This window comes from Rhinolophus hipposideros (genome assembly GCF_964194185.1).
Source record: "Rhinolophus hipposideros genome assembly, chromosome: 10".
Taxonomy (NCBI): Eukaryota; Metazoa; Chordata; class Mammalia; order Chiroptera; family Rhinolophidae; genus Rhinolophus; species Rhinolophus hipposideros.
Genome location: NC_138056.1, coordinates 45,238,083 through 45,250,865, shown reverse-complemented (window position 1 = coordinate 45,250,865; position 12,783 = coordinate 45,238,083). Strand labels below are relative to the sequence as shown.

Here is a 12,783-nt window from a genome sequence, read left to right as displayed (position 1 = left end):
CTATAGGCCGATATCCCTCATGAACATAGATACAAAAATATTCAACAAAATATTAACAAGCTGAATTTATCAATACCTTAAAAAGATCATACCCATGGTCAAGTGGGATTTGTTCCTGGGATGCAAGGTTGGTTCGATATCCACAATTCAATTATGTGATGCACCACATAAACAAAGTTAAAGATAAAAGTCATATGATCACATAAATAGATGCAGCAAAAGCATTTGCAAAATCCAGCATCCATTTATGATAAAAGCTCTCAGCAAAGTGGGAATAGAGAGAACATACTACAATATAATAAAGCCCAATTATGACAAACCTGCAACTAACATCATACTCAACAGGAAAAAACTAAAAGCATTCTCCTTAAGATCAGGAACAAGACAAGGCTGCCCATTTTCACCACTTTTATTCGACATAGTATTGGAAGTCCTAGCCACAACAATCAGACAAGAAAAGACATAAAAGGCATCCACATTGGAAAGGAAAAATTAAAACTGTCATTATTTGCAGATGACATGATACTGTATGTAGAGAACTCTAAAGATTCCTCCAAGAAAAACTATTAAAACTGATAAATGAATTCAGTAAAGTAGCAGGATACACAATTAATAATCAGAAGTCAATTGCATTTTATATGCCAAAAATAAACTGTCAAAAAAAGAAATTAAGAAAATTATCCCATTTGCAATTGCATCAAATAAAAAAAACACACAACTATGAATAAATTTAACAAAGGATGTAAAAGACCTATACTCAGAAAACTATAAGGCACTGAAGAATAAAGTGAAGAATATACAAATAAATGGAAATATATACCATGGTCTGGGGTAGGAAAAATTAGCATAGTTAAAAAATGTCCATACTACCCAAAGAAATCTATAGATTCAATGCAATCCCTATTAAAATATCAATGGCATTTTTCACAGAACTAGAACAAATAATCCTAAAATTTATATAAAGACCCTGAATAGCGATGACAATCTTGGAAAGAACAAGAAAATTGAAGGTATCACGCTACCTGATTTCAAACTGTACTACAAGTATATAGTAATCAAAAACGCATAGTATTGGCAAAAAACAGACACATAAATCAATGGAACATAATAAATAGATTAGAAATAAACCCACAACAATTAATATATGGTCATTTAATATATAACAAAGGAAGCAAGAATACACAATGGAGTAAAGATGTTTTACTCAAGAAATGGTGTGAGAAAACTGGACAGATACCTACAAAAAAAAGAAACTGGATCACCTTCTTATTCCATATACAAGAATAAACTCAAAATGGATCAAAGTCTTACATGTAAGACCTGAAACCATAAAACCTCTAGAAAAAATACAGGCAGTAAACTCTCCGACACTGCCCTTAGCAATATTTTTTTCTGATCTATCTTCTCAAACAAGGAAAACAAAAGAAAAAAAAACAAGAACAAATGAGACTACATCAAACTAAAAAGTTTTTGACAGCAAAGAAAACCGTCAACAAAATGAAAAGACATTCTACTGAATTAGGAGAAAATATTCACCAATGGTATATCTGATAAGGGCTTAATATAAAAAATTTATAAAGAACTTGCACAACTCAACACCAGAAAAACAAACAATCCAATTAAAAAATGGGCAGAGGATGTCAATAGACATTTGTCCAAAGAGGACATACAGACGGCCAATAGGTAGATACATGAAAAGATGCTCAACATCACTAATCATCAGAGAAATGCAAATTAAAACCACAATGAGACACCACCTCACACCTATTAGAATGTCTGTCATCAATTAGTCAAAACTCAACAAGTGTTGGGAAGGATCTGGAGAAAAGGGAACCCTGGTGCACTGTTTGTGGGACTGTAAATTGGTGCAGCCAATATGGAAAACAGTTTGGAGGTTCCTCAAAAATTAAAACTAGAATTACCTAATGATCTAGCAATTCCACTTTTGGTTATTTATTCAAAGAAATCCAAAACACTAATGCAAAAAGATACATGCACTTCTATGTTCACCGCAGCACTATTTGCAATAGCCAAAATATGTAAGCAACTGAAATGCCCATTAATAGACAGTTGGATAAAGAAGATATGGTATATTTATACTATGGAATATTCCTCAGCCGTACAAAATGAGATCTTAGCATTTGTGACAACATAGGTGGACCTAGAAGGTATTATGCTAAGCGAAATAAGTCAGACAGAGAGAGACAAATATCATATGATCTCACTTATATGTGGAATCTAAAAAAGAAAAATAGGCAAGCAAACAGAGGAAACAAAACAGAGTCATAGATACGTAGAACAAACTGATGGTCACCAGATAGGAGTTAGGAGGGTTGGGTGAGAAAGATGAAGGGATGAAGGAGTACGTATTGGAAATTACAAAATAGTCACAGGAATATAAAGCACAGCATAAGGAATATAGTCAACAATATTGTAATAACTATGTATAATGCAAGTTGAGAACTAGACTTATTGGTGGGATAATTTATATGTCTAACCATTATGCTGTACACCTGATACTGATATAACATTGAATGTCAATTGTTATTGATAAAAAAGCACACATTCCTCTCTGCACCCCTCTTATCTCTCAAGATTCATCTTTTTAAAGTGAATCTCCCTTGCTTATTTCTTTCCAATTACCCTGACCTTCTTACAGGTACTCAAACAAGCACAGCATGTTTGACTTTTGTGTCCGCATTGTCTCTTTTCCTTGATTGCAGTACTCTTTTCCTGATATGCATGAGTTCTATATATATACTGTATTTTGTAACACATTATTGCAACTTGCTCTCTAATACCTGTGTCTGTCTGTCTATCTATCTATCTATCTATCTATCTATCTATCTATCTATCTATCTATCTATCTATCTACCATCTATCAATCACTTATCTATCCGTATTCAGAAAGAGAGAAAGACTGAGGGAAGTTGTTCCTATAGTTTAACCCCCATTGCTAGAGAAACCTAGTATACATTTTCAAAATTAATCCGTGAAGGAAGAAGTGAGAGAATTAAAAGATAAAGCAATTGACAATATTGGCACAAAATAAATATAGTAAATAATTTCAAAGTTTGGTGTTAGTCATGTAGAAATTATGAAGCATGTTAACTTCCATGGAGACAAGGAAGTACTTGCTTAGGTTGCTAATTATAAAAATGGGTGATCTTCACAAAGTGAGGAAAAATAGATTTAATAGACAGAAAGGAATCAATATGATGCTATGGGAAAAAAAGAGCAACTGGGAAATAAGACAAAGAGGGAATTAAGGATAGCCTACTTCAATTAAGGATAGCCTGTTTTGATAAAAAGAGTGAGATAGTTCTCTAGAATTCTTTAGTTTCCTTTGATATGAAACTTGAACATGTTTATCTGTTTAGGAAAGGAACATATATAGAGCAAATGCTTTAAGATATAGAAGAAAAGGCAAATGATGGGAGACATCCATGAAGTAATTGATAAAGAGAAAATGAAAGAAAATTAAAGAAGGAATTGATATCACAGGGATAAAATGGAGATAAGATATTTGTAGAACAAGTTTTAAATGGTGGGTAAAAAGAAAAACAAATGTAATAAACTTTAGAGCCAAATTTGTGGAGAAATTGCTTGACCACATTGGAAAATTTGAAGCATGGAAAATTTAAAAAGGAAACAAAAGATATGGCGATATTTTATCCATCCCTATTAATTACAGTGAATATTGAGTATATAGAATACATATGTATATATTCTGAGACATACAGTCATAGAATGCTTACACTATCCCAAAAGTCTGATTATTGAACCATCAACTGATAGATATATCACCTTTTGGTTGGAGTTAGGAAGTTGGCTCATACCTAGTTAAAAACCCTTATTTTTATTTTTTTTACATTTTCCAGCTTTATTAAGGTATAATTAACAAAAAATGATAAGATATTTAAAGTGTACAATATGATGATTTGATATACTCGTATGTACACATTGTGAAAATATTTGCCCCGAGTTAACACATCCGTTATATCACATATTTACCCTTTTTTGGGTAATAACATTTAAGTTCTACTCTCTTATCAATTTCTATTATACAGTACAATGTTATCAACTTAAATGCAATAAAGACCACATTATCAAACATATTATCAACTGACACACTAGGCCCTGCTTCTGGGAATAAAGAAAAAAGTTAAGTTTTCCAACATAATTTTACATTCAATTAATAATGTTCTATGGCAAAGGAATGTGTTACATTAACTTTGTGATAAGAATGCAATCTCATATTTGATACATTTGAAATGTTCCCCAACATTCTGTAAAGCTCATCACCTGGAGATCTTGAGAAGATTACTCTGACATTACAGTTACTCAAGTAGTCACCGCAAAATTTCATAAACATTACCAATGGAGGGGGTGAAAAGTAGTGTCAAAGTGGAACAAAGAAGTAAATGATGAATTCTCAAATTGGCTTAGGCAACAGGGAAAGCAGGCACTATGTTTCTTGACACTTAGCATATAAGAAACAAACAAGAAACTGAAATGTGCTATATATATAATAATGGTTTCAAACAATTTTATTAGTGGTAATAATGGTAGTAATAATAAGAATAGAAGTTCTTGTAGCTATAAGTCAGCTGCATTTATGAAGATAAATATCTTTTCTGTTTCCTTAAACTGCAAGGATGGCCATAGGCCAGAAAGTGGATTAAATTATTGTATTCATTTGTTTCACTCCACAAATTTTTCATTTCTCAGATTTTCTTTCCACACACGCCTAATGATTTCAGATTCACCTTGCTCTAAAAGTAACCTATAATTTGAGATTTCTTGGTTCTCATTTCTTGGAAACAACTCATAAGGTAACCGTGCTTTCTGCCTATGTGCCTTCAGGCAAGGGATACCTTTCTTCTCCAAAAGAGGGCTGAGTTTCAGGAGTGTAATGATCTCTCTAGGGCCAGGTTTGAAAATTGCGCTGGGATCAGCTAAGATTCTAAGGCCAAGGGAAGCAACAGCTAAAAATAAGTGATGAAAGACACTTAGTAGCTAATACTTTTCCTAATCCAAAGCCTGGCAGAGAAGAGCTCTTCCATTCACTGATTTTACATTCTAGCTAGCTCTCTTATTTTTCTGGGTGAGTTTTTTCTCCATGAATTGGGACCGGTTATTGCTCAATGTTTCCATAATTGTAGCATATTTTAACAGAAGTGGAAAGGATAATGAATCGCATAACATTGATCCTGTATCTCTCAGTAACAAACTTTACTTTGGCATGTCACCTTTTTTCCTCTTATTCAGGTTTATCAATAATATGACAGATGGACTAGATTCACCTAGTCCATTCATTTAGAGATGGAAGAGATGCAAAGATAATCTACTACTATCTTCTTAATTACATGTGGAGAAAACTGAGAACTGACACATCCCAATTAATTAGTGGTAGGGCAAGATGAAAATAAGGATTTCAACCTCCTCTTCTAATGTTTATTAAAAATAAGAGAAGATAGTGTGGTGGTTTGGAAAGTTGTGTGTATGTGTGCGCACGTTTACAGTTTGAGCAGGAGTGCCTGAAAGATGTAGAAAGAAAGTCAAAGATAGAAGCATCCTATTTAAAACCAAAACTTTAATAGTTTTGGTGTCTGTTATTACCTCTGTAATGACAATTCATGTCCTGTCCCCCGAAATACAGTGTTCTCTTTAGCTGTATTTAGCTGGGGCATTAAAATCTTGTATTTTTGTTTTTTTATTTCTAACACTTTACCCTGTCTCCATTTAAGATATCTTTCTATTCCTTTCTCTTTCTTTTTCACTCAGAGACCAGGAATGAATCTTTTCTGATCTGATTATCATAGAAATCATTTAAATTGCATAAATCCATGCCTTTGCTCTTTTAGGAGCTATTTTTAATCTAAACTCTTTTAGAAAATTGGTTTTCCTGTTCATATGTTTTCCATCTACCTACTAAGACTTTAAAGTCTTAGTAGAAATAAAGTAATTATTTCTCAGGTGAAGTGGCCAAATCAATTTAAATAAGTGAAATATGTTGACTCCACCAAAGTCTCCTTGTCATTGGGAAGTCATTTTTCTATTGTGACAATGATTATTTCATCTGCTTACAAGAATGCCCAATCTTTTGGATAAAATTGAGAAAAGTTATTCCACTCCGGAAAATTAATTGTCTCATAGATTTTTATTTTATTTTATTTTTTTATTAGTTTCAGGTGCACAAAACAATGTAATAAACATTTCTCATTTATATCCCACACACAGTGATAACCCACCTCCTCCCATCTACTACCCCTCTGATATCACATACAGCCATTACATTTCCACTGTCTCTATTCCTAATGCTATACTCTACTTCTTGTAACCATATATATATATAAATTGTAGTTGACATTCATTATTGTTCAGCTTCAGCTTCAGGTCTCATAGATTTGTAATCCTTTCTTCAGAAAATTTTCTCATTTCTGTATTTTTGTTTTACACTTCTTGAGGAAGGCAGTAATGTGTCTCTGTCTTCACAGAAGTTCTCTGCAGGTTCTGACTAACACTAGCTACCAAACATTGAGTGCTTACTTTCTTCCATACTTGGTGCTGTTTTTTATATATAAATGTATGTGGCCCTCCCAGTAATTCAATGAGTTATAAGTAATATTATTACTTCTATTTGTAGTTAAGTAAACTTAAGGAATTTGGACAAGATTCCATGTAGATCCAGCATTAGATGATATGTTATATTTCTAAATTCCTATCCCATGATTTTAAATACTAATTTATGGTTGTTTGTATTTTATGAAATCATCAGTCAGATGCAGCCACAAGAGGAAACGGAGAAGAGGTTCAGGAAACAAAGGTTATTATACCAACAGATCCTAGAGACGAAAGGCACAGTAGGCCTTGCAGGGCTACGTAGAAAACACACCAGTGTCATCAGGAGGCAGAAGACAAGAGGAGGAGGTGGGAGAGTGGGAGCACATAGGTACTTGAGCCAAGACCTTTACTGGGGTTTCAATGAGAAAGGCAAGGCAGGGAAGAGTAAACAGTTTAGGATTGGCTGATTTGAATAATTTTGATAGGCTTTGGCTATAGGGGTGACCTTTAGGTGCCTGGTACCTAGCCCTAGGATGATTAAGGCAGAAGGATACTGCCTCCTTGAGTGCATGGGCCATAAAGGATATATGGATCGGTTAGTTTGCATATCAAAGTTATGCTCCTAACTGGACTTTGCTGCCTCTAAGAATTGGCTAGCCCAGACAGAAAGGGGCAGTCTGTCTTCAGCCAGAAAGATTTTTTAAGATATTAAAACATCATAATATATTGAAAATTGCATACATATATGTATATACATAATGTATAGGATGATGAATAATCTATTTTATATATTTATGTTGTATTTATATGCATTTGTGTTGGTATATATTTATATAAAATATATTATATATTTATTTATTATATATACAGATATATACATATATTTTATATATTATGTATAATTTTATATTTTTACATATAATACACATACTATGTTATATAGAAGAAAAGTAACTTGATGAATTCATTATCACCTATAATTGTGGGATTGGAGCTAAATTTTACTTTTATCCTTACATTGTCAGGCAACTTATACATAATTATGTAGCATATATTGTCTTTTACAAGTCCCTTTAGGCTCTGCCTTTGTCTTCTCATGTCACATTAACAAGATATATTCACAGTTTATCACCATTCACTTCTAGGAAATCTACCACTTCCCCCTCCTAGCTTCATCTCATATAGGCATCAAAGGGAATTTCTTTTCACAAAATTTCTAATTGTTTTCATCTGTATCTCTTTTTTGCCTTGGACATAGTTTACTGATGAATGTAGCTACAGAAGCTCATACAACAAGATCTCCTTCTCTTCATCAGCTATTAAAGTATTCTATATTTTATTACATTGGGGACTTTCAAGGTATTTCCACATATATATTCCTATTGACTGTGAAACAGTCTTTTTTTCCCTATAATTTTACAGCAGTAATCCCTCTAGTTTTCCTTTAAATAAAATATATAAAGTCCTACTCATAATGATATTCCCTATTCAGTGTATTTGGCTATGACAAAATCATAAGAAGATAAAACTTTTGAATGATGTTTAGTTTGTAGAATAGTTAATAAAAAAGAAAAACAAGAGTATATAAAGTAAGCTTTAGTGGGTAGATTTCTAAAGAAAGAAAGTTGGCAAATTATTAAGATATTAAGTTTGGAATGGGTGTTAAGTGGGACAATATAATAAAAAAATCAGAATTTATTTTCACTACCAACTGATAACAGTAAAATGAAAAAATGCACCTAGGTTAGATTGAACTCTATTATAAACAGTAGAGTGACCCACAGCCAACCCTGCCCTTTTGTATCTGAAACACATTAATATTATCAAAATATTTAAGCTACAGTGTTTATTCAATAAGCCAGTTTGTGTATGTTACAATCATGTCTTAATTTATGGTGCCTTTTGATTCAACTGATTTCCTATCTATCTTCTCAACTTTCTGTCTGCTATAAGACCTGTGAGTACTTACATCACTTTCTACCCCATCCTCTTCTTTTATTTTTATTTACTTATTTATTTAAATTAAGTTTATTGGGGTGACATTGGTTAATACAATTATATAGGTTTCAAATGTACAATTCTATAATACATCATCTATATATTGCATTGTGTGTTCATCACACAAAGTCAAATCATGTACCTCATCCTCTTAAACATCCACTTTGTTTTTTATATAGTATTTTATTTTATTATTTTTAATTTTTAAAATTAATGTTTATTGGAGTGACAATTGTTAGTAAAGTTACATATGTTTCAGGTGTACAATTCTGTAATACATCATCTACATATCACATTGTGTGTTCACCACCCATCATCAGTTCTCTTTTCATCACCATGTATTTGATCCCTTTTACCTTCAAACACTCACTTTGAAAACTAATAGGCCAGAATTATCTCAGTCCCTCAGATATGCTCTTCCACTACTGATAAAAGAATGAGTCCTCCACATCACTTCCCAGAAGCTGGATAATGAACCTGCATATAGGCAACTTAACCAACATTTGCTGAAAGTACAAACCTCCTCACTCCCCAATCTGAGAGTCAATCCCTAAGATTAGTGGGGAGTTATTTCACTACCTAAACCAGAGAAAATTGGAACACTGGGAAAAGTTGCCACTATTTGGAGATTCTGAGCTTTAAACAAAATGGACATGGATATGGGATTGAAGATCTAGTCTATGATTTCAAGTGTCACAGAGAAATGTCACCTAATCTGAAGTGTGTCTGGAGTTCAGAGGTGGATACAGACAAAAAATTTAATGTCATCCTGTGCCACCATCTGAGAACACTTCAAAAACTAGCAAGGTCAATGCTTTTAGAATCATAATTTCCATTTCTACGATTTCTAGGTGACAAACACTGGATTTATCTTCCTCATCCATAAACACTCACATTGACTTTGGGTAAAGATAGCCAAGAATTCTATTGTGGTACCAACTTAAATTGATTAGCAAAGATTCAAAGTCACATGGCCACATTTTCATCCATATGTTTCATGCTCTGGAAGAAATGGTGAGGAAAATATCTTTCTTTCTTCCCATCCATAATTTCTTTTTCTCTGAATAGATATTAGAATCAGTGGTGAAGAAAGGATTTACCAACCTGATGGGATCTACCAACATGTCATATCTGAACCCTAAGACAGTGACTCTGATTGGGATCCCTGGACTAGAGCATGTGCAGTTTTGGATTGGATTTCCCTTCCTTGGTGTATGCCTGGTGGCTCTGCTGGGGAATATCTTCTTGTTAATCATCATCTCTACAGAACGCAGTCTTCACCAACCCATGTACATCTTCCTGGCAGTGCTGGCAGTCACTGATCTAGGTCTCTGTGTAGCCATTGCTCCAAAGATGTTGGCCATCTTCTGGTTTGGCCCTTGCTCCATGGCTTTTGATGCTTGCCTTACCCAACTTTTCTTCATCCATGCCTTGCAGGGTATGGAATCTGGAATCCTGTTGGCCATGGCCTTTGATCGCTATGTTGCCATCTGTGATCCTTTGAGGCACACAGCCATCTTCACACCTCTTTTCTTAGTTCAGATGGTACTGATGATGGCAATTCGGGCAACAGTGCTTGTTGGGATTTTACCCATTTTACTTAAACGGGTGCACCTTTTCCAATCTGTGGTTATTCTTCATTGCTACTGTGAGCACATGGCTGTGGTCAAGCTGGCTGAAGAAGATGTCCGTATTAACAAATCATATGGGCTTTTTGTGGCTTTTGCAATTCTAGGTTTTGACATGATCTTTGTCTTCATCTCCTACATTCTGATTTTTTGGGCTGTTTTTCATCTTCCCCAGAAGGAGGCACGACTCAAAGCATTTAATACCTGTACTTGCCATATTGTTATCTTCCTGGAATTTTATATCCTTGCCTTTTTTTCCTTCTTCAGCCACCGTTTTGGACATGTATCATCCTATGCCCATATTCTATTGTCTACCATCTATCTTCTTGTGCCCCCTGCTCTTAATCCCATTGTGTATGGTATGAAGACCAAAGAGATCCGTAGGCGGTTGATCAGATTTGTATTCTGAAGCCTGACACCCAGCCGTGATCTAAAAATAATATGACAGGAAAAAGTATATTGACCTGTTGAAGGTGGAAACTCCTTTTACTATGTCTATCTTGGTGAGGTTTTTTTTGATTGTTTTTTATTTTTTTTTACATTATCATGATCTCCCCTAAATAATTTTTATTTCCAAAACAAGAGCACTCAGAATATGAGATAAACTTGGGAGGAAAGTGTATATGTATCTCATCCCTCTATCTTTCCCTTTTTTTCTTTCTTTATATATTTTTTATAATCCTGATATGATAATTAATGGCATAATTCAGTTTCATACCTAATTGCTGCTAAAAAAATGTACCAATGTTCTTTCTGGTGGAAAACTTTGTGAGTCATCTACAAACTGAACATGCATTTGTTTGTGTCTTGAATTGAAAGTGATGAAGATTACTAAACAACTTAGAATTCTTACCATTGTGAAAATAGAATTTGAAGGCTCTAGTAACTATCTCTTTAATTATAAAGAGAATATGCTAGACAAAATATTTTTGTGGCCACCGAATTTTATATATTTTAGGAGTGAATGATAAAAAGTAAATTTTAGCTCACTGTGGTTAAGAATTATATGGAAACGCACTGCTCCTAAAATAAAAATATATTTGTGTGAACAAGAAGCTCTCTATCAATGGAAATTTTCAAGAAGTGAGTGAATAATCTGCTATATAGGTGGTATTCTTCAGGTGGCAAATAAGATTAGGAGAATGTCATAGCAGCTGTAAGTACAACTGGCTGGTGTGAATCAGAGTTATCAGGAACAATTTTCAGTAATAAATTTATTTGCATTAAATCTAAGTAAAGGCATTACCCATTTATAGCACATAGAGTGAAATGATGTTATGTTCCAAAGAATGTTATTATTGCCAGGCAGATGTCAACTGTAGCTATGATTATTTTCAGTAAGTGGAAATGTGAACTGATGAACGGTTGTTAGGGTATTTAATTAGTGAAAATATTTAAGTACTTCTTTCCTCTATATGATTTATAACTCCATTATCTTTGTCCAATTCATCTTTTTTTTCTGGAATGTACCTGGAGTGTATTGAGAGTCTTTTCACAGTGGAGCAGGGGCCAGAAGATAAGCTAACCTCTTGATTTATGGGAAGAAACTACTGTTACACAGAATAAGGTGAATTATCTTGGAAAGGAAGAGAAGTGTCCTGGCTCTCATGAATTCCTATAAATCTCTATATGTGTAAGTGAAAGTGTTTTGCCTACCTTGAAATTTCTAGGAAAACAAAACAAACAAACACAAAAACACCTAATCCAAAAATTTGAGAGTGGACTATATGTATGAGAGCTGATGTGGAGAGCACTGGAAAATAATCATTGGTGAACAATTATAGAGATGCTTGGGAACATAATACAGAACCATAGAGAGGAGGTAGAAACTGAAAAATCACTTATGAGGGAAATGAAGAAAGTTGAGTGTGGCTAATTGTATTTTCTAAGCATGGCTATAACTGTATCTTCCATATCACATACTCTTCTGTTATATGATTTTGCCACTTTTCAATCAAAAACAGACTCTTCAATATACTTTTCAATAAGTTTGAGACCCTGAAACTTCTATGAATACAACAGAAGTTAATCTGTGTCAATTCTTGGCAGGGTCCTTAACTGATATCACAGTTTTTCCTTTTTTCATGCTACCATGTAAAAACCGCCTGGGTTCTACTCTGATGGAACAGGAGTTACTGTGGAGGTAAACTGATGTGTCCAACATATGAGTGAAGGAGATGCCTTGGGTCCAGCCCTGGATTCCTGTTCCAAACACTATCTGCTACTGCTCGACAGACTTCAAGTGAGAACTACACAAGCTGAGTCCAAGCAATCAACAGAATCTTGAGGAAAAAAAATTCCTAAAATATTGTTAGGGTGTTATGTTACATAACAATAGTTAAGTGTAAGAAAAAAATGGTGTCAAGAGTTTGACTCTGCATTAACAAAAACCTAAAACATGCAACATTGACTTTGAGAGTAGATGGACAGAAGCTTAAAGGGTACCAATAAGACTGTTAATGAAGGCTTTAAGTAGAATGACAAAATTTTTATTATGTACCAGAGAATAAAGGGACCTGTGCTTTGTGACGATGGAACAATTGACAAAGCTGTCACCTTTTTTTAACATAGAAAATTATGTGTGTGTATA

The 12,783-nt window shown here is 33.8% G+C and overlaps 1 protein-coding gene across 1 annotated transcript; it reads left to right on the top strand.

Annotated features, from left to right (window-relative positions):
- Positions 1–9,672: 9,672 nt before the first annotated feature.
- On the top strand, positions 9,673–10,602 carry LOC308503849 (olfactory receptor 52A1-like; the record flags this gene model as incomplete). Its single annotated transcript, XM_081063519.1, has 1 exon — positions 9,673–10,602. The coding sequence occupies one exon, from the start codon at positions 9,673–9,675 to the stop codon at positions 10,600–10,602; it is 930 nt and encodes a 309-aa protein (XP_080919645.1).
- Between the last annotated feature and the right edge of the window lie 2,181 nt (positions 10,603–12,783).